Consider the following 21,969-nt stretch of genomic DNA (forward strand, 5'->3'; position numbering starts at 1 on the left):
AAAAAATTGACATTAAAACATATGAAGAGTTCTGCAAATACTGTGTACACAAAATTCATAAATATACCTAAATTTAAAATTTCGAAAGTTATTATCCATAGGGCCGCTATAGCTGTGTTACAAATCGAAATACATTGTAACTCGACTATGTCGTAAACTGGATAGAAATTTCTCAATAGTAGTAATAATGCGTTATAAGAAGAAACCAGCATTATATGTGCGACTGTACAGAAGAAAACATAATGTGTCCTGGTAGCTAGCTAGCTAGAACGATGCTGTGCTGTTATGACCCTTCGTCTTTCGGTCGACGGTGGAAGCAGCTCTAAGCAAAGTTTTAATGAACGTCTAATTATCTTTGAAGTAAGCCATATGTAGCGGAAGAAAAACACGCTTAATCTAGTAGTTTTCCCTTTGAAGCCCTTTGCATTTTTATTGATAATCCCACTTTTTTGCCCAAGAATCCACCACATTTTATTAAATCATCTTGTGGCTTTTCGTCGAAACATTATCGTCGCCTTTCATCGACATATCGCCATTCGCCATGACTTCTACATATCTGTCGCATGGTGGAGCTGATCGCTGCATTGGTATTCTCGTTGCTCTTCTTTTATCCGTTCGTCCATCTGTTAGTCAGGGGTCTGTCGCCTCTCGTCGCAGTACTTCGTTATCGACATGTATTCAGTCACGTCTTCGATGATGATACCATTTGTCTCTTGTAATCTTTCCAATCTTCTTTCTTTCTTGAAATTCTCTATACACTGTACACAACTGTAAGTGCGGTTGGGTTTATTTACCAGTATGTATAAGCAAATATGGTTGGTTGTTTGTGATTTTAGTTTTATTGAGCGACATTTTTGCAGCATTTCCTACCATCGTTTTACAGTATACAGCAGTTCATAGAAATCACTCTCTCCTGTTTGCTCATGCACTCCTTTCCTTTCGCTACGAGGTCTCTATGATACAAAAACACGGCACAGATTTTTGGGGCTACCAGGTGGACCGTTGGCGGGGATCTCCATAAGGCGAATCAGCTAAAGGCCTTTCTATTTTGACACCCCACCGTTTTTGTTTGAGCCCTTTCTCGGCAGATTCAGAATCGAACGCTCGTCACCCGCTTAACACTTTTGGTCTGCAACTGCTCGATCAAACTCGTTCTTTTTCTCTACCTTATATCCGAATCTGTTCGAATATATACTTTATTTTTAATTGCATGTAATATTATAATCGAATTTGTAGTCAGATAAATAATCAACAAAGCAACCAACAGTTCTGCAAGCTTGCTCTCTGCAGATCTAGCCTATAGTTTTATTTGTGGTCGGTGGTTTTTCAGTTCCGTTGAGCTTCGTCTCTGCTTGGCATACTTTTTTTTTGTAAACATTAAGCTAACTGCCCCCATTTGCGCTTGCTTTCACTAGAATTGGTATTCGTTTATTTTCCTATTGCTGCCCTGATTCGGACAACTGATAGGAAAAGCTCTACGCATACAGAGTGATTCAAAGACATTATGTGATTATTACGCGGTCCTTAACGCTGTTTTTGTCTCTCAAAAGAGAGTAACGAAATAACTGGCAAAATGTCCAAGCTAGATAGTTTCGATAGCAAACCGAGTGCATGCGCTCATCTCATAGTTTCCGTCGTAACAATGTTAAGAGACTTCGAAGCCAGATGGTATATCGCATCTCAAACCGAGCGTCGCCAAAGGCCAAAAATATTTTCGCTCTATAGGAGGTACTCCAATCATGAAGGCAAAACTGTAGATTACCGAGTTAATGAGATGAAGATTTATAGGGCAAGCGGGGACAGTTGCATTTTCTTGTTACAGCTGGCTTCTTACAGAGATTATTCTTATTGCAAGATGCCTTTGAAGTGAAGCCTGGAATCGACCTTGAGCGTAGAGAGCTTGCGTTTCGAACGTGTCTGGAGCGAACATTGTTTGAGGGGCACGTCTTTCTCGTATAATCAAGAGTATACACCTGACAGCAGCCTTAATGTCAACGTTGATTCACATGCTGCATGTAACCAGCTTAGGCGAAGATGTCTATCTTTGAAGCAATGCTCGCTTCTCAATGACAACTTAACCCAGTTAGGCGATAACCTAAACAGGATGACGCGGACGCGATCAGGAACGTCGACGTCTTGGGTCACTGACTACACTAACTTGAGCTGAATGAGTTTAAAAGAAATTCTAATGCACAGAAGACGTGTGCCTTAGAAGCTTCGAGGAAGTCACGTGAAACCATTTCGTATATAGTATTATGTGCTTATTACTGAAAATAGGTATTGCATATCCGGGTCAAGTTTAATTTTGCACAATTGTTTCACTTTATAGCAGCCTGTTCGTTTAGACATTGTCCGCTACTGGGAAATGAAGAATGTCGATGTTAACTGCGAATGTCGCTCAATTCATCGCAATGGTCTCTTCGTAAATATTTGGGTAAACGTGAAGGGCATATATGCCTCGTTTTATCGCTCGTTAACAGTGGGAGGGCTGCTGTGTCTCTTGGGAGACACTTTGTAGCACATAGGCTTGTGATGATTAGGTCCTCAAGCGTAAGGCTATTCGCAAAAAGCAATTCATCACAACTGGTGACGACAACGGATCACTAGTGAACAGTATTAATACTTACATTGTTAAAACTAGCATTACATAATTCTACATCAATTGCAATCAGTTTTATTTACCCCATCTTTTCTAAGACTAACAATATAACCATCACGATAATAATAATAATACTAGTTATAACATCGATGAAAATAAATACTAACTTGTGGTCTCCTATGTATGTATAACATGTATCCGTACATTCGTCTTTCTTTTTGAAATTGTTAGTTGTCCGAGTATGTAATCAACGAAAGAAGAAGAGAACGCACCGCCTGCTGATCGATCGCTATACTTAACAATATACGCAACAAACCAGCTCGTTTTTCCTATTTTTTTTTTCAGTTGTTTCAACGCAGTTTTATTATCGTGATATCTCAACGTAGTTAATTATTAAAACAGATCGTGCCTGTCACGGATTCATGTATACCTTAAATATTTCCCTTTCATCACTTACGTTCCGACGGTATGTTACATGTAGAAATATAAATTAATACTAGAGCTTGTCTCTGCCCTGGGAGTTCAGTGAGTGCTCCCCCGTCATACGGCCCTAGTCGGTTATGTCCTCCTCCTTCCGTAGCGCCCTAAAGCGTTTCATCGACCATCTGTTTGTCTATTGGTTTTATGACACACACTCACAGAGGTTCACCGACACACTGTTCTTGCGCTTTCTTTGCGCAAAGATACAACAGTAATGATAGCACAATAATAATTCATACTAATAATCTTAACTACTATCATTGTGATGCTTCTACTCGGATACACATTGCCATTGTAATAATTAATAGTAATAACATACCGCTGCTGTTTATTCACTTAGTGTCCATCCATCTGTGTTTGTCGTACGTGTCGCTGGCTATATCAGCTCTATTTATATAGTATGAACACGATTGCAAATGCACATGTACATATTCTTTTTTCTCTGCTTATGCTGAGCAGTTGAATACATAGCGTAGCTAATAGAGCTTGCTCAGCGAGCGAGCGAGCGCGTCCACTATAGCTGCTGTCGTTAGGTGGCGCTAGACGATGACGGCGAAACGGTCGTCGAAAATGTGGACAGGGAAAACGGCGAGGGGAGGGTCGAACTGAAGGCCCTAGACTGGACCTGCTCAAAGGCTTCGTCCAGCTCGAAGGTCGACATCGTAAGGAACAATTGACAGGTAACTGTGGTGTTACAGATGCTGGTTTGGCAGAGACGATTTAGACGGCAGAAAAAGCAAAGGCGCATGGCGTTGCTGCAACAACGTAAGATGACAAAGTAGCGCCCATTTGGCCAGCAGGATCCAGATCGTGCCTATAGTTGCGGTGATGAGCAACGTGATGCAGCTAAAACTGATGACTATGCTTATCTCAGGGAAGTTGTGCTGCAGCAACAAGACCATAAGCAGGGCTATGACTTGCGGAAATAGTGGGCACAAAGAGCGGCATGGATTTGTTGATTGATGGGATGATAGCGTTGCAAGACGGCTTGGAGGCACCAGATGCACGAGCAAGGCGAATGACGTAAGGGATCAAAGCCCCCCGCCATCGCCTGCGCCACTCGCTGGAACGACAGCTGCCGCTGCTGTCAACGTCGGCATTGCTATGACAGTGGGGTCAGTTGAATTGAAACATCCTAAGGGAGTCCTTCCTCAAAGTTGAGTGTCAGCCATGTCACACAACTGGTGGGTCTCTATATAGGTGAGCAAGCCGCGATACAGGAACTCGTATTGGTTCTGTAATGGATTAAATTGAAGCAAGGGACACGATTAAGATTCAGTATGATGTGCGGACATGTGGACACATATATGCAGAAGAAGTTTGCTACGTGTGTTTAATGTGCTCTAATCCAGATAGTTGAACAAAGTTAATCCTTCAATTGTATATTAAAATAAAATTTTTACACCTAACATCGCGTATCTATAAGGCGCCGAATTGTTCCCAATAAACGGTGACAACATGCACGTGGCACAATAGTTTTTTTGTATAATATCCGATGATATGCTGATTTCGGTCAAAAGCTTGTTACCGCCGTTTGCAGTGTGCAGGGCCTTTGTGAGCGAGTAAATCTTGCGGCTTGAAACACGTCCACCCGCTCTTCGGCCCTCAGTTGTTGAATGAGCTCGAACAGCGTGACGAACACGGACGAGCGGTCGCCACCCCCGCTGCAGTGAACGCAAATTGGCCCAGCGGGATCGACAGCTCCACTAATGTAACCGCCTACGCCGATATGGGGTGTCCCGGGTGTCATCGTTAGGCCAATACGTGCGCTGGCTTGACTCATCTGCGCCGCATCGATTACTGCTAGTATGGAGATGCACGAATCCTGCTCGATCTGTCCCACCCAGCCTTTGTGCTGCAATTGCGTAATGCCATGTGATTCCAGCGACTGTAAAGAAATCGAGCGCGTCACAAAATAGCATCTCCTTGATTTCACACATAAATGCCACTCGTTTGGGCGTTTAGATCTTGGCATATGTTGTTCATAAGAACACAGATATTTCCAAAAGTATTATATATATATATATATATAAAGAGATAGATGTTTTGCTAAAACAGGCACGAAGTGCGATAAATGTGAAATCACCCTAAACATAATTAATGTCGAGATAACAAACAAAGGGTGCTTTCCAACGAACCTCTACAACACGGAAAATGCAACATATGTGTAATTTTTTAGTTTTGCTACTAGTTAGAGTTTAGCAAAGTTGAAAAAGGCCATGTTTTTGTTTACCTTTGCGTTAACTATGTCAAAGTCTCGCCGAATATAAAAATCATTGGCTTCCTCACGAACGAACTTCACTTTCACGTAGTCGCAAATTAGCTCAGAATTGACAGGCCAGTACGGATGACACTTAGTTTGCGATGGTGAACATCCAAGCTCACTTAACATGACAATTGTTGAGATGTTTTGTTCGATGATCATTCGCCAAAAGTCGACCACCGTTGTATCCAAGGGGTCCTGTGTGACAATGAACGACTGGGATCGATCGTATCCCTGTAACATCATTGAATTATCTATCAGACAATGAGCAGCAGCATTGTTCCCACCCTCCGCACGGTCACTGATATATGGATACGCTGAACGCTTCTTTTTGAAATGTACCATATAAGACCTTATTGCTCTTCTAATTCTTGACTTTGTTTCACTCAATCTCAATAGGAGACCCATTTTATATTAATTCAATTACGTGAGACGCGTGCGAATGCTCAGTCAATGATTAGAATAGTACCTGGATGAAGGACGCGTTAATATACGAAGAATTGTCCCTCGACGGTGACGATGGAAGTATTACTCTATTTATATCATCTGGAATAGATATTAAAGGTAGAAACGCTTAGTCAAAATATCATTCTGAATTAGTTGAGGAGATACATTATTTTCATTCTAAATCATACAAATTCCGCTATTGCAAAATGCGTTTGTCATCTATATCGTTCAATCGATTCATTTATGTAGAGTAGAAGATAGACTTCGTCTCAGATTTATAAAAAGGTTAAAGACTACGAAAATTGCTACACTCAGACAGATTTCTCCAGCTCCCTTAAGAAAATTATAAGGGATCGATTTGGATTACTTTTAATGTTACACTTACACGGAAGAATGAAGTTGTATCTGTTTTTTGTCTGATTAGCTTCCATTTGCCCGACCAGACAGCTTTTTTGGTCTTCTATGACGTCGTTGAGTTTCTCAAATTCAAGCGCCAGTCCGTCTTTCCCCTCCAGATTGGTTTTTTCTTTCAGCTGAAGGTAGTGGTCGCGGAGATGACCAATCTCAATCTCGCTGTCACCAAAATGGGCGTGCTCCATAAGCGCGCGGTATATGAAAACGTATTGTTTCTAAACAATCAAGACAAAAATGCGTTTGTTAGAACCAAATACTAGCTATAAAAGAGCTAATAGGACTGCAAGTATCTGTAGTACAACCAATTCGCTAGCTACACCGCGTAGCTTTTCACCTCAAAGAAATAGCTTCTATCCATTTTTTACGTTACTATGTTAGTACTACAATAACAAGTTTTACTCTGCCCTACAATCGTATGTTTTCTTTAAGATTAAGATTAGATGATACATGAAAAATGGGTAAATATTTGACACGTACCGTAGTTTGCACCAGGTGCATGCGCTGATGTCGAAGATAGGACACGCAACTGAAGATGTCTACCTGATCCCCTGGTCCCTCCAAATCATCGAGAAGCATGTCAATCGCTACAAACGTCCCTGTGCGACCGACTCCCGCGCTACAATGAACTAACAGAGGTCCTCGATCTGGCACATAGTGCTCATTGACTCGTTTTACGAAACGAAGAATCCATGATGGTTGTTCTGGGGTCAGGAAGTCTTTCCACATCGTGTAGTGGAACTGAAGGATTTCGCGCTCTTCCGTTATACCGCCCTGTAAGACAACCCAATTGTCAATCGTTGTATATACTGCAACAATGGCTGGCTGTATGCGAACAGCAACATTGTGCTAAAAAATGATACCTTTGATTCTGATCCACGGCAAGATCTATTCATATTTGAGTTTTTCTTTATCTTATCTATTGAGATTTTCGGTTACTACTTCTACGGCGGTAGGACACTTCTAGATTATTGTTTGCCGAAACAATCTAGTTGTACGCAGAGCGTAACTAGAACGTATGTACCTAGTACTCCCAGTCTTTCATACATACATTTCAGAATTTGAAAGCTAGTTAAATATATGTACTTTAGCCTCCTTCAACCGATTATAAAACGAGGCCACAGCAAGAGAAACATTATGATTTTTGTTGTTTTGTTGCAATTACCGCAATTCGATTGACGAGGAACTTCCGCACGCAGTAATCTGCATAATGTCTAACAGCTAGCACTCCTACAATGAACTCTTTTTCAATCTCCTTAGCGCCGAGGTCGGCCCAATATTGAGCGCATTTGCTTTTTCCGTGCTCTTCAATGCCCGTAAGCATAACAACTACAGTAACTCCCTGTTCCCAAATCATCCGCCAGAAGTCATGCAGAGTCTTATCGGTCGGCCCCTGGGAGCATAGGTACGTCTTTGTGTTCCGCCAGCCTTCTACCACGTTCGCATTAATGTAGTCCGAGCCCATCTGGGAGTCGAGCGGCGTTAACTTCACACGAGTTTGATCATCTGCAAAAGAGGGCGGTACACATTTTACATAGTCCGATGCCTGTAGCAAATACATTTAACACGAATAAGCCAGAAGCCAGTATTTAGATTAAGATATCCATTCTAATACTACTCGTATACCGATTCAGTTGGCGGTTGCCAGCCTAACCCCACACGAATGTTATTTGCGCGATGAATACACACAGAGGAGTAACTAGCCTCTTCACTAATCAATTTACTAGAATCAATTCCACAAGCAAGTGTTCTGTTTTGTAATATATATATATAAGACGAGCAAAATTGACAGTTATGATAAACGCAGCTTGCAATTTCCTAGGAACTTACAGGCTTTGATATCCGGATAACGATTTTTATGGGCATTCTCCGGTGCGTCCGAGGCGTACGTTGTTCTATCCTTGAACTTATCAGGTAATAACTGAAAAACAAAGACGGACAAATAATTATATCAACAGTTAAAATTAATCGGGTCACTTGAACCTTAAGATTAACACAAATTGGCGAGGAGGCTTCTCCATTATCGTACGAGCGTATTCGTGTGCTAGGCCTGCCTTAAGAGAGCCCTTTAGTGTGCGGTGATTACAAGTACTCCTCATATTGATCAGAGTAACTACTATTAAGTGAGGAAGATGCATTCTTCATCATAGTCAACCTTTTTGATAGACGGTTGATTAATAATTAAATCCGGATAGCTATCCAACCGCTTAGTATATATGTAGAAGTGAGTACTTTCATTTCGTTTAACGTGAAGTCATTATATAGGTAACGTGTCGTAGTAGCCATTTGCCTAAGTACTTCGAGCTCTCTTCAACACAGCATTCCTTTCTTTTCACTTTTGATTTTCAAACAACGTCGAAATGATACCCGTCGCACACGAGGCGAGGTTTTATTACCTACTTTCTATATTACGAGTAACAATGATTTTCAATCTGTCAAAATGCATGCAGACCCTCTACAGAGTTGCCATGACAAAGATCTGCAGTAGCGGAGTCGCCGGCGCATTCGTGATTACCTCTGCACATAAAAATTCACACATCGACAGATACGATCTGTACAAGTGTCATTCATACTGCAGTAATGCTGCGTCGTTAGCCGCCGTGGGTCTCGTGTCTGCCCCTTTTCTCCTTTCTTTTCTGTTTGTATATTCGTCAGTATGACTATGAAATGGACCTGTAGGAGCCCATGACGCCAGCGCTATGTGTCGGCTTGGTGTGGAAAGTAGGCTCAACGCTGACAGAGGAGAAGCCTATTGCAAAGAAGCTTTAAATGAAGCTTTCTTTAAAGGCTGATTAATTTCTTTAGCGTAGCTTCAGGCTCTTAATTGTTCATCTAGCCACTCCTGCCTTTTTGCCGTTGCTGCTGCCAGCTCGGTCAGTAACAGCGTTCGCGACTGCTTGCATTCGTTTCTGTCCCCGTCTTATCCTGCTTGGTATGATAACGCTGTTGGTGCTGCCACTCTTAAGTGCTGTTTTCAAGGTTAGTTGTGCCGTGATATCGTCACGATTATCGTCTTCGCGACCGTTCCTCTGACCTTCTCCATCCATCTCTGCCCCGCCCACACATTACGTTCGTCATTTGAGGGAGGGTGTAACACAACTTTGTTACTGGCAAGTGGATTTGTATTTTTAACTCTCTTGACATCTGCGTTGTTCGCTGACTCTTCTCGTTTACGTTGTAGCAATCGTATGGCGTACATTCGTTTGCTCTCTTTCATTCCATAGCATATTCCTTTGGGCCTCCAATCCAAGCTTCCGCTTCTAGCGCATCACAAATGCCCCCTATCTTCCTCTCTTACTTTTTCTCATCTTTTAATTCTTGTTTTATTCTGTCTGCGTCTTCACTCTTGAGACGGTCCCTAGTTGTTCAATGACTAAACCCGTTCGGCTATACGAACATCACCCGAAATGAGCTGATGCTTATGTGCCAGGAGTAGCAGCTTTATTAATGCCAGTTGCAGCTTATTACTAGCATATAATTACAATATTATAGGCCTTATAATATTATAGGATACAAAAGTAATAGGCATTTTCCTCGATGGACGTAAGAAACGAGTTCAGCTTACATCACGTCTAAAAGATGAAGCGGATGTGAAAAAGGTGAACCGTCAAGAAGCAAGACAGATGTCCCTATAGTGAGGTGCATACTCACGTCAAACTCGTTCTGAAATAGGTGGTCGTTGTCGGCGTGTCGTTTAATGAAGGCAGCTGGAAGGTTATGCGCTTTGATGGGCATTGACGTTGGAGGAGGCTCTTTTACACTTGCTGCAACAGCATCAAGAAAAAATAATATTAGAAGCTCTATTATGGATTGCCCAACTCGCCCATATAAAGAGATACCAGTGCGTCAGCGATATTCACAACGCCAACGCCCAACTGTAAAATCATCAGAGAAAAGACAGGGTATACTTAGTGATAATCTCATATACGGCTTCAAAGATTTCTTTCGCGATACATCCGTATAGTACTGTCAGCATTTTAGGTGAGGTTGACACGTGTGCGTGTGTAGACAGCTGGAGCGCAGGTTCGCAACAAGAGATGAACCTCTTTCGCAGGAATGAAGGCTTCCAGAACAAGGACACGCAGAAAAACAAGGGAGAGAGGGATGGCAGAGGGGATGGGGAGCTAGACAAATAGACAAAGGATTGCGTTGCTCAAGAGGATTCAGCTGTGCTGTGCTGGCTCGGTGGCGGCGATTCTTAGAGTTGTAGTTTCTGCTTACGACTGATAATGTTCACAGGGATGGGTTTGAGGAGGGCGTGACGGAGCAGCGTCGAAAGGCGCAACTCAGCATACAGCCGGGAATCGTCCAGAAGTTCCTCACCTGGATCAGTATACAGCTTCAAACTCTTCTTTCTGTAACAACCAAATAATAGAGAACATCAGGCCACAAGGGATAAAGATGGCGCAGGAAAATGGTCCGCAGACCCAAAGCAATGAGATATTATTATTGATAACTAACTTTATTGTTGCAACTAAACCCATTCCTTGCTTGAGTGAAACAAGGCTAATTTAAATTGACCATGTCGTAGACAAGCTGAACATTCGACAGGCGCCCACAAGACGTCATAATGATTTAGACGGATAGTAATCGGCTCTCCTGTCGAGCTTTCTCCTCGTCTATACGAACCACTATGTGTGAGAAGCACTGGTTCAGCTAAATTTACGGAGAAGCATCATGCATAAATGTCTTCTGCATTACACTCTAGGGCTTCGAAGGGCAACTTGAACTGTAAATGTTTTGCTAGATCTGGATTGTAGTAAGCTGGTAGGAGGCACGGAACCACATCAGTTTTTACAGAGTTTAGGCTCTTAAATATTAGGAAACAAGTATTGTCGCACATGTACAGTGTTGTTCACCTGATGAGACAGACGAGTACGAGCAGCATTAAAATAACAAGCAGAAGTCCTGAAAGTAAAGCGGCAAAAAGTGCCGCAGGGGAGTCGTGGGCGACGGCGGTGCGGTCCGCACCCGTTTCGACAGGAGGGAAGTATCCACTCTGGCGGGACAGGACGGTCCCGTTCTCGCCGCGCACGTGAATCTCCACATATCCTGTATAGTTCGTTTTCGATGACAGCAGCCCGTCATAAATTTCACGATGCTGTGTTAATCAATCGACAAAGGTGGTATTAATTTCCTTTATCACTAATTTTCATAGCGCGAACGAGTTTTTTTCGTGTCACAAATAAACGATATAGCAGTGATAAAGACTTGCATATGAGGCTTTTGATTTGTCATACACTTTTTACGAATTGTTCTTTAAGATGAAAAGAAAGCCATCCCGTTTTCCAAGGGGGACAATGTAGGAACATGGTGGATTTTCCTGCTGATAGTGGGGCTTTCATACGCTGATTCTTTTATCCATTTACCATTACAGCCAAAGTTAGTCAAAAATCATTGCAACGAGATAGAGTTTTGTGCATCATTCTTATCGTAAATATGTTGTAATTATGCTTAAGATCCAGCGTTCGAAAGCGAGGGCCGCACCTGGTAGGAGGATGGCTGCGCGGTGCTACTGGCACTGTCGATTTGTATTCCTGACGTATCTCTCCGATGCAACTGTCTACCTTGCAGGTATACTGTCCTCCTTCTCCGGTAGGTAGCAATGTCATCTATAGTTTGTAGCCGCCGAAGTTCCTCGTCGTCGGTTGAGCTTTTGCCGCTTGGTTTAGTTTTGAGTCCATGCTGACTGGAAGTGGGGATCATCCCGGTGACGGCACCGGTCTGGGCGCTAACGTTGTGTCGATTTGAGATACCTCGAAGTCGCTGGGGTAGCTTGACTAGCAACGACGAATCACAGTGAAATCCTTGAAGGTCACCAAGAATCACCTCTTCGGGAAGCTCCTCGCTGGACAAACACGGTATCATCAATAAGAAATTGTACAGAGATCTCTCCATTGTAAGTATCACTAGCTACATCTGCGTCTCGCTAGCGATAAGATAATTACAGTCATGCATTTGCTGCATTCGGTTTTTTATTGCAGTTAATGAGCGTGCTGATCAAGATCAATCGCCATTGACTGGCTCGTTTGCAGAAAAAAAAAAAAAAAAAAAAAGCTAGAAACGGCTGCACTTGTGTACCAAATCGAGCAAGCTTCGACTCGGTATTACGAGATTAGATAAGCGCAAAAATTTTCCTATTATTATTCTGCCATTTATGACGATATGTCGTGAGATAAGAAATATTCGGTTTTCGAGGTAGGAAAACAAGTTATTGGGCACAGCCGTATGCAAAAAAAGAATTCGCCGTTTGGTCTAATGCACCGCTTCTTACCTGGGAATGGACTCAGCAACGTAGGCTCCAATGTGCGTTTCGGGCTTATGGGCCATTTCCCATGAAGTAACATTTAATTCTGTTGGGTCTCGCGGAAGCAACCGAAAAATGTCTCCGATTGGAAGCTTAATTAGGACAACCCGATAACACCTGTAACAAGATAATCACATAAAAACTACAGATATAGACGGCCTGATTTTCCGCACACGCTTCCTATTGTTTTTAATATTTTGCTATGCTAGACCATGGGCTATTAAATACAGCACATATCTGTGAACAAGTTGATGGGATAACACATAGAACAATGCAGTATGAGGTTTTCATTATCAAGCATAATTCGGGCTCGAACTCTTCAGCTACATAGTTAAATAAAATTATGTACTTATATAACACTCATGATTCAGTCGCTTTAACTAAGGCTTTGGAAGCGCACGTTTTGATGGCAATTTTATATCTCATGACAAGGCCCTTGTCTAAGTATCCCTTAGAATCGCCAAAGATAAGCGTTAGAAGATAAATAAATTAGCGGAACTGTATAAATAGTTGACAAAATCCCAATTACTTTTACTTAGCAGCAAGTAGTAACTCTGCTGTTAAAATTATCGCTCGTTACCTTTCATGTCACCGATGATCGAACTCGTTCCGTGATGTGTGAGTATCTTTTGAAAATATCCATATCAGTTTTGTTGAATAGTTTTGTTGAGGAAATAAGCAAAAGTATGCTCGTGTATTCGCAAGGTGCTTCTGTATTACTGTGAGTTCTCAACGGGAAAGTTTTTTTCAGAGCAATTTTTAAAATATCGCATTAAAACAAGTTCTCAATTAGACGCCAGAAGCCAAAAAAGGCAGCAGCGAAATTAAGATGCCCGTCACACAGATAACTGCTGAAATGCAGATTTCGGCGTCCCGTCGTTACAGTCTGCTCTTGATAGCAACTAAAATTGATTGAAATTCTAATCCAACGTAAATAGATAGTCACGTGCCTTCATTGAGAACAAACTATCTCAATTTAAACAGCAGTTATTTTCATATTAAAAATGCATTTTTATTCAATAATAACAATCTAAGTTCTTTTATTGCAATGGCACCAGAACAAAGTCTAGAAGCCTTATAATAAAAAAAAGCAGCATGAAAATTGAGACAGTACAAAGGAGAGGCCGCTGGATAAAGAAAAAAAATTTGAGGTAAACACAAACAAAGGTCGTTGTGTAAGTTGTGAGTCGCCAAAGGACACATGTGGTCAAAGAGACCGACCACGCCTGTTACTAATGGATTCGGTATCTTTCGGCTTTTGGGCATTATTGCGGATCGGTAGGGCTTCGAGAGGGATGGGATGCGGGCTTAGCCTGTCGCGACTGCAACATCCCTCTAGGCCCTCTTTCCTTGATTGACAGAGTCCAAGACGACGGCTGGTGTCATACTGCTGCACACCGTAGCAGCAGGTCTTGTTTGTCACTGTTCGCGAACGACTACACTCCATCTCTCTTAGCCCTCAACAAAAGAACACATATGCAACAGGCAGGAACAAAGGCTAATCCAGATGAGTAAGATTGCGAAGGTAGGGCGGATGCAAGTACAAGCAGTTCTGTGTATATTTGTCGTTCGACAGAAGCAGCCGTTGCCGCTACCGTCAGCCTCTTGCCTTCGCATATCCACAAAAACGCCAGGTTCACGAAAACCTTTTTAGCCCGCATCCTCCAGTTCGATCTTCCACGTTACATTCTGGCCCAATGAGGTGGAAGGTTAGGCGAAGAACTGCCACTCACAAATTGTCGTTGTCCATATAATCACTATTCCGGAACATTTGAGAGTCATGGTCCCGATAGAACAGATTCCGTCGTGCTAAGCACCATTATCATAGCTAAGGGCCAAACGTCTTTGTTTTGAATATCGGTAAAGGCGTATCGTCGATCAGTGACATTGAAAACATACTCAAGTAATTACAAATTGCCAAATTGAATAACAAATTGCCAACGCAATATAGTTGATTAGTTTTTTTCCAATGTCTCTTGTTTTTTTTTAAATTAACGTCGATGAAGTTTTGACAAAAACAATTGTTCTGTTTTTACATGTGTAACGGTAAATGCAGCACATTGATCATTTGATAGTTACCGTTTTCAGCCAACTAAATGATATGATTTAACGACTTCTATTCAGAACCAAAAAACGTATACTTGTGTACATATCCAGTTTGTGCTTAATATTCACCTTCCATTCCAACCGGCATCTGCGTATAACCTAAATAAGTATTATTAAATAATCATTTATCTATAGGCAATGAAGAGTGCTTGCTGCACGCTGCAGGTTCGCGATACGTACAAGATCTCGGCCACTCGTTCTGAGACGCGTATCATCTTGAGCCGAAGCTGCTTATCGTGATCACCTTTTTCCAAATTGAACCTCGGTAGCGCAGGCGGCACTGAAATGCGGAAATGTCAAAGGAGACCATGTCAGTTTGAAGACTTCGATTTATCTAGAAAAAAAAAAAAGATAACTAGGAAAATATTGGTAAGAGAGAGGTAAATAGCCAATATTTCGTGCGATCGTTCACATTTATACTGGGATTAGAACAACAAGCGACCGGCTGGCCCAACTATTAATCTACTTATAAGCGAAGTATGTACAACTGCGGTCTATCGCAATACGAGCCGAAAAGTTATTGCCGAGCAGCGAGGTGTTTTTTTTATGATTATTATACATATATGTGCAACTACTGAATCTCTGTTATTGGGAAAAAACAAAAAAAAAAAAAACCCTCTCTAGAGCTAACGTGAAATGTTGAATAACAATTGCGATATTTTACCTTATAAGTTAAGATAAGTTGTTGCCGTCTACAATGTGTGGAGATAAGGCAATGTAGTAATAATGTAAGGGAAACTCCATATCGTTATACTGTTATTCGTGCATAATATGTTTTGCTGGGACAGTATCGTTTCTCGATGCTCTGCGAGCCGCAAACATCAGGGTCAGCAGTATTTTGTTCATATTTTTAATATCGTCATCCTTATCGTCGTCTGATTGTACTAAAAAGTTACTCTATTTATTGTCAAATGAAATCATATGCTTCTCTCTTTCACCCTAAAATTATACCTTTAAAGAACATCTAAAACAATGTTTACCTATTAGCCAAAGATCTATAAACGAAAATCACTCTTTTCCAGCATTAGCACATCGACATTTTCTGCCAGATGTAACACCCTCTCTATAATCATGAAATGTTACAAAAAAAATGGTAAATAAAATAAAGGGACGAAAGGAACTGCATAAAACTACCGGGTTCTTTAATTACTTATAATAGCAAAAACAAACTCTAAAATGACGCTAGATAATAGAGTAGAAAACATTGTTTTCCAAATTCAACTACGTAACGTTCTGTGAGGGCGAATGCTTTTTTAAAAAAATTACCAATAGGCGGAGAGATGCACGCGCTCTTGACGCTTATCCCGCTGAGGTTTCCACACCCTGCGCGATTGATTGTGCAGACACGAACAGTGTAATTAGTGTGAGGTTTTACAGCCACCTAAAAAAGAGAATACACGAGTCAGCTAGCTCTGTCATGCACCCAGGTTCCTCATTACCATTTTGTAAGTACGCTCGAAGTAAAACAAAAATAGGAAATGGCATATTTGTGGTTGTTTATTAACACAATGCAATCAACCCTTTCATACAGTGAGTGCTTTAAACACATGTGTAGCAAGCGTATCGGAGATGAATAAACGGGCGGCTATAGAAGGTCGCGGGCTCACGTTGTTAGTTCATGTGATAATTAAAAAGATGTTACGATATTTTCGCGATGGAACGTTCTTTATCATAGTCGTTCGCGTAGCTCTGGCCACATTAGCGTCCAACTGTGAAGTGACTTCTGCTACACCATATATATATATATATAGTAACTTTTTATAGGGCGGAATCTAAATTGGGTTAAACTCCGGTGGGTCGTCTAAAAGCTGTGTTCATCACCTATTCTCGATGCTGGAAAAAAAATAAACTCGTCATGGCGAAAAACTCCGAAATTCGATCAAAGCTTAGATAATACCCAGTGCTTTTGCGTTGGACGAAATGTTAATGAGCTAAGTGGAATAGTAATTCTTGGGTTACCTTAGATCGACAGTGTACCGTGTCGCCTTGACTATTCTTCAGAGTAAACAGAGGCAGACTTTAGCCCAGCACAACGAATCATCCGCAACAAAGAAAAATAGCGCGAGTTACTCCAGAGTTAACCGATGGTTCCCAAAAGTACATTTCTCACGATCCTTCTATTTCGATCAAGTCCCTAACGAACGCATTTGGACTGAGTGGGCGTACTACGTCACGGGTTAATCAAAAGGACCTCAGATGTACATCATATATCACAAAAGTCAGATAGATGGCCTCTGAAGCCAATAGAACGAGGCGATTTGATTGATATCATTTGCTTCTCAATTCTTTCCAGATTAAAATAGCAAATAATGGCAGAATTCTTATCATCGATACAAATATCGACCGCAAAAATGAACTTTGCCTTACTCACAATTCGGCCTTACTCACAACAAGGTCGGTAAACTTTCGGCTAATGTTTATATTCTATATGTCGTATACAGTGAGGGAGATGTCATACTCTTATACGTCCTGAGATGAGAACATCAACTTGCTTACCCATGCTATCAAAAACACGTCTGCAGAATAAAACCAGCGTGTGAGCGGTTCAAGTCCTAGCTTGAAATTGTAATCCTGATGAGTAGTCGTTGTATGGAATAAATACAGCCACCAGGAACGATACTTCTAGCATAGGCAAAACAATCGTTGAAGTAGCTGCGTAGTCTTAAACACAACTCCAAAGAAAAATTTTCCTCTTGAATGACCGATTTTGTTTATACAAAATCTTTTCTCTTAAATTTCTCTTAAATGTCCATCTACGAAAAACTTACCCGAAACTGCGTCGTCGTGGCGTTCACCTCGTGGGCCTCGAGTACGTTTTCTGTCTCTAACGCTCCTGTCTCTCTTCGAAAAATCGCACTTCCCTCAAGCGTAATCTGAAAATATTTGGTAAATGATGACAAAGCTCTTCTTTGCAGCACGCTGTGAACTCATCTATATAGGGCAGTAGGATATATTGTACCTTAAGTAGTTTCCCAGTTACAGAACCTAATAGTAGTATCTGCGTATGCCTGATGAAAGAAATTCAAATGGATTTCATTTTAATTAGGGTACGATTTTGCCATTTGATGTAGCTACACAATATTGTGCTTTAAATGCACCTTGTCAAAATGAGATGAATGCGTTGGAAGGATCGCTACTTAGCTGTAGACCACAAATAGCATGGCCATATGTGTGGAATGTAGGTCAAAAAAAAAGTTGTATTTACCGACTTTTTTAACACGAGCATCAATAACAGGACAACGAGTAACGTGTTACCAGCAGTCCTGCGTTTAATTTACCTGGTCCCAGTCGATGTGGGAGTGTTGTTGTGTTAAGTTCAATAAAATATCTTACACAGACGAACATTTGTCTAACATTCATGAAGCGTCGAATTTGCCAAATGACCTTCTTCTTATTTCTTTACTTACTTGTAACTTGCAAGTGATACTGATGATCGTCCAATGGTCACGTGACTGTTTGAGGGAGCAGCTAAACCTAAGCATTTGTTTAACTTCCGCTGGAAGGCCTGGATTGAGTCATAACTCTATAGATCTAATTGTCTGTTTATAATTAAATTTACATTTGTATATAGTATACATTCGTTGGAAAAGAACTTACTATGTCAGAGAAGTGGTATGTACAAAAACAGTGGGATCCTTATCATCACCAGTACCAAAGCACCTCCTTTGAGCTGAGCAAAAACACCGATTTTGCACATTCATCTGTACAGGCATCTTCAAACATAGATATTATTTACAAGTTCGGCTCGCACTACTATTTCCCTGGCCCGAATCAAACGACGACTTCTCGTATCATTTAGTACCACATAAAAAAACAATTTTTTACGAGCTTTGCCTGTTGATTTTTCTGAAATGCACGTACATTTTTTCTGCTACAAACGTGAAAGAGGAGATAGCAAACCCTCGTTGTTTCCTTCAAGCGAGCAATGCCAACGAAAAAAAAAAGTCTGAACATTTCGTGGAAGCAGCAGCGAAAATTTCGATATTATTATAGTTGACGATACAATTTGTTTAAAAGACTCACATTTACTTTGTTTACTTTGGAGCATCCCGTTTTTATGACACCACCGGAAGACGCCGTCCACAGCGACAATTAAAAAAAAAACAGCACTCTCAGATCACCGGCGTCTTTAATAAGTCTTACATCATTTGATAGGTATCAATTTATGTCTGATACAAATATAGTATACTACGTTAGAGAAACGTAAATCCCCTGAAGAACGCCGGAGGTAAAACTAATTCACATCTGGTAGAGGCGATTCGTTAAGTAGGAGCGTAACCGATTTAGCGTGGTATTATAAATACCTAAATGTCTAATTTTTCAACAACAGATAATGAATTAATCCTGTTGAAGACACTTTTTAATAAAAATATATATAGATAATTCTGATACGACAGTGTACAGGTGCGTAATTAAATCGTGTTGGCTGGGTGACCTAGATAATTTTTTCAAAATTGTAAGGACGTACCACCAATTTATTTTTAAATGTATAAGCTATAGAAAACTGAGATCCTGGATTATGTTTTACAAGATTAATCTTAAGCTCCTGTTATAGCCGGGACTAGAACACTTTATCGAGATGCAGTGCAGCCTTTCAAATACCTATTGGTTAAGAAAAAGGGCATCATTTGTGTGATAAAGTTGTGAAAGTTGTTAGAACTGTAATTACATTTCAACTTCAGACTGCTCCACAAGTTAAAAATTGCAATTTAAAAGAACACCTATTTTTGCAAACAGGGCGAAAAACGCTATAGGTACACAGAGAAGCCTTTTGAAATTTGCTTCATCTGTACTACAGCCATTATCTTTTCAATGAAAAGATAACGCAAGACCGGAAATAAATTTGCCCTTTATACTTCATATGCACCCAACATATTGACTGTTTTATTATATCGTTTTAGTTCCTGTATTCCTAAGAACTAATGAAAGAGAATATCAAGTGGGTTCACTGGGACCGCCGACCTCAAACTGCGTTGTTTTTGTTATTGGCACGCATTTTATGATACGGATTGTTTCGTTATCCTGAACGCTAGAATGCTCTATTGTTCTTCTATGTTCTGGCAATGCAGGGTCCAACTAGGTCACAAATTGTTATTTATGGAAAATACAGGCAGTGGCTGTAGAGACCAAAGTGCGGACCACTGCTTCAATAACCTTGGAGTAGCAAATTGAATAAACAATAGCGTCTTTCGGCTGTGTCAGATATGCTAACTCCGCCATTTTCTCTTCCTCTATTTGGGGACTTGGTCCTGGCCAAAACCTTTTTAAACCAAAGGCGTCGAGGTCTAGTCTTCTGAACCTCCGATTTTTTCACTGCCTTCTTCTTTGTGTCAGAGCTTATTTGTCTTCCTCTAGTAATCGGATACGGGATTCGATTTAGTCAATGCTGATGCATATACGTAGGTTATTGGGGGTAACACGAGGTGGGAAGACAAAATGTTCGTTCCGTAACTGATGGGTATAGGAGCACTCGAATCTCCAATCAATAGAGCTATTTTATGTTATTGTTTCTCGTTGATTGCCGTTAACATTTCCTGTTGCCCATTGTTGATCTGTACGAGGTTTCTTACTTAGTACGTATATGCGTATCATCGATTATATTAGAAATATATTTTATTATAAGTACTAAAAAGTCATCGATGAGGTCAAGATCGAGGGAGTAAGTGGAAAGTCGATGATCAAAGTTGGGATCCATTCGCGGCCCAAATTTGAGTATGTAAACGGCGAGGCATATCATAAAAAATTATTTGTTTATTCAACAAAGTTGGTTCAAGTGAAATTTAATATTGGTCGACAATTTCATGTTTCGTACTATATAAATCAGAGAAAAATAACAAACGCCGCCCTAGTTTAGAATGACAGTTTTGTGATTATTATAATCAACTTCAAAGCCGGCCTTATTCGAAACCTGTTTCATAGCGCCTATTATGTGTAGCCTATGGTGTATCCTCGAGGGAGATCTATGGCTCACGAAGGTTAAAAGGATTTAGGCTCTTTTAGTTGTCTCCGTGATAGATTAGTAGCAGTAGGTAACTGCAGTCCTAGAGGTACGTTGTAGTCCAGGTTCAAGTCCAAGAATAGGCACACTTTGTTTTGTGCTACCACCTGTTTGATGAAATGCCTAACGGCCATAACAGACGTAAAACTCTAAACGTTGAGGCTACTTGAGTTATGTTCTCATGAAATATGGGTGTTTCTATGAAGACTGTTTTCAAACAACAGTTGGTCGTTTGAAAAGATATGTAAAGCCTTTCTAGTACACTTGAGCACTGAAATGCGCGTTTGCTATTAGATTATATATATATATATATATATACATGCATTAGAATATAACTTTTACGTTCCATTGGTATTAGATAAGGTCCTTAACAGAGATTATTGAAGAGATTCAGGATGATTCACAGTCATTTTGGGCCTCTCGGTAATTTTTGGTGTTTAGTTTTGTTATCAATAAAGTATTGTCAAAGTGTTTCGAGTCGTTTGATTAGTTATTGATTTGAGCCAATGATTGACATAGATACGTGTTTGTAATAAAATTGCTGGATATGGAAGCACCAAAGACAGTTAATCAATATTAAATTAAATTGCGCTTTAAATGCCATTGTCGGTGAATGAATTGACCAACCATATCTTGCCATAAAGCAACCCCAAGGCTAAGTCAGCCAGCGTCGCCCCCCCCCCCCCCCTTATCCCGTAAAGCGTGTCTCCTGCGCCATTACCCATTCACACGACCCCGGTACACCCAACAACATACAGAACGTAATAAAGGGTAGGGTATGGCGAAAAGGAGAGAGAGTTGGAGAATGAGGCATTAATAAAGCTCATAATAATATATTTTATTATGATTAACAACGACTTTAACCCAATCACGGCAACCGCAGCACTACGGTATTAGCAGTACCACAAACAATGACAATAGCAAAAATAGCAGCACGTTCCGCTTTTGACTTCTCGTGCTCGTCGAATGCTAACGCAAAACAGCGGAGGAAACTTTTATGGGTGGCATCTTATCGTGGCGCAAGCGCTATAAGCACGCACCCTTTATTGTAGCATGTAACAGTCACTCAACTCCCGCTTCCCTCCTTCTTCCCCAGTCTAACAAGTAGCATTAAAAAACGGTATACGATGAACTCGTTGGTGCAGGCTAAGCCTTCGCTACTCATTAGATCATCCCCAACCACAACTATTTCAACGACTCCACCGCCATTATTCTCTATCCATATCGTATGACCGCAGGAAAAAACATCGGCCGAATATTTTTGTGAAGATGAGGCAAGCTATACGTGCCCGCCAATGTGCTTCGTCGGCCGGCAACAGCCGTTGAGCAACACTACTACGTGAGGAATGAACGTATAT

At 40.9% G+C, this 21,969-nt stretch overlaps 1 protein-coding gene and 1 long non-coding RNA gene across 5 annotated transcripts in view; one reads left to right on the forward strand and one right to left on the reverse strand.

Moving 5' to 3' along the window:
* The window catches only part of LOC111259216 (uncharacterized), a 20,308-nt gene extending 4,564 nt beyond the window's left edge, over positions 1–15,744 (forward strand). Inside the window, exons 1-2 of one of the 3 annotated variants that reach the window (XR_015310486.1) lie at positions 11,967–12,099; positions 14,749–15,744. This is a non-coding gene — a long non-coding RNA (uncharacterized LOC111259216). Of the gene's footprint in view, positions 1–11,774; positions 11,864–11,966; positions 12,100–14,748 lie in introns of those variants that run through there. The other 2 variants (XR_015310485.1, XR_002679503.2) reach the window with 2 other exon arrangements.
* The window catches only part of Ptp69D (Protein tyrosine phosphatase 69D), a 184,071-nt gene continuing 162,497 nt past the window's right edge, over positions 396–21,969 (reverse strand). The window contains exons 8-23 of one of the 2 annotated variants that reach the window (XM_022831034.2): positions 17,382–17,486; positions 15,880–15,994; positions 14,794–14,893; positions 12,475–12,624; positions 11,688–12,048; positions 11,060–11,301; positions 10,524–10,555; positions 9,852–9,964; positions 8,031–8,121; positions 7,366–7,706; positions 6,681–6,974; positions 6,175–6,418; positions 5,812–5,888; positions 5,313–5,576; positions 4,608–4,967; positions 396–4,314 (exon numbers count right to left, since the gene is read on the reverse strand). In XM_022831034.2, coding sequence (XP_022686769.1) covers positions 4,231–4,314; positions 4,608–4,967; positions 5,313–5,576; positions 5,812–5,888; positions 6,175–6,418; positions 6,681–6,974; positions 7,366–7,706; positions 8,031–8,121; positions 9,852–9,964; positions 10,524–10,555; positions 11,060–11,301; positions 11,688–12,048; positions 12,475–12,624; positions 14,794–14,893; positions 15,880–15,994; positions 17,382–17,486 — 2,973 coding nt within the window. In that variant the 3' untranslated portion in view covers positions 396–4,230. Of the gene's footprint in view, positions 4,315–4,607; positions 4,968–5,312; positions 5,577–5,811; positions 5,889–6,174; positions 6,419–6,680; positions 6,975–7,365; positions 7,707–8,030; positions 8,122–9,851; positions 9,965–10,421; positions 10,556–11,059; positions 11,302–11,687; positions 12,049–12,474; positions 12,625–14,793; positions 14,894–15,879; positions 15,995–17,381; positions 17,487–21,969 lie in introns of both variants that reach the window. The other variant, XM_022831032.2, reaches the window with a different exon arrangement.

The sequence above is a fragment of the Varroa jacobsoni genome, unplaced genomic scaffold (assembly GCF_002532875.2).
Source record: "Varroa jacobsoni isolate VJ856 unplaced genomic scaffold, vjacob_1.0 scaffold_306, whole genome shotgun sequence".
Classification (NCBI taxonomy): domain Eukaryota; kingdom Metazoa; phylum Arthropoda; class Arachnida; order Mesostigmata; family Varroidae; genus Varroa; species Varroa jacobsoni.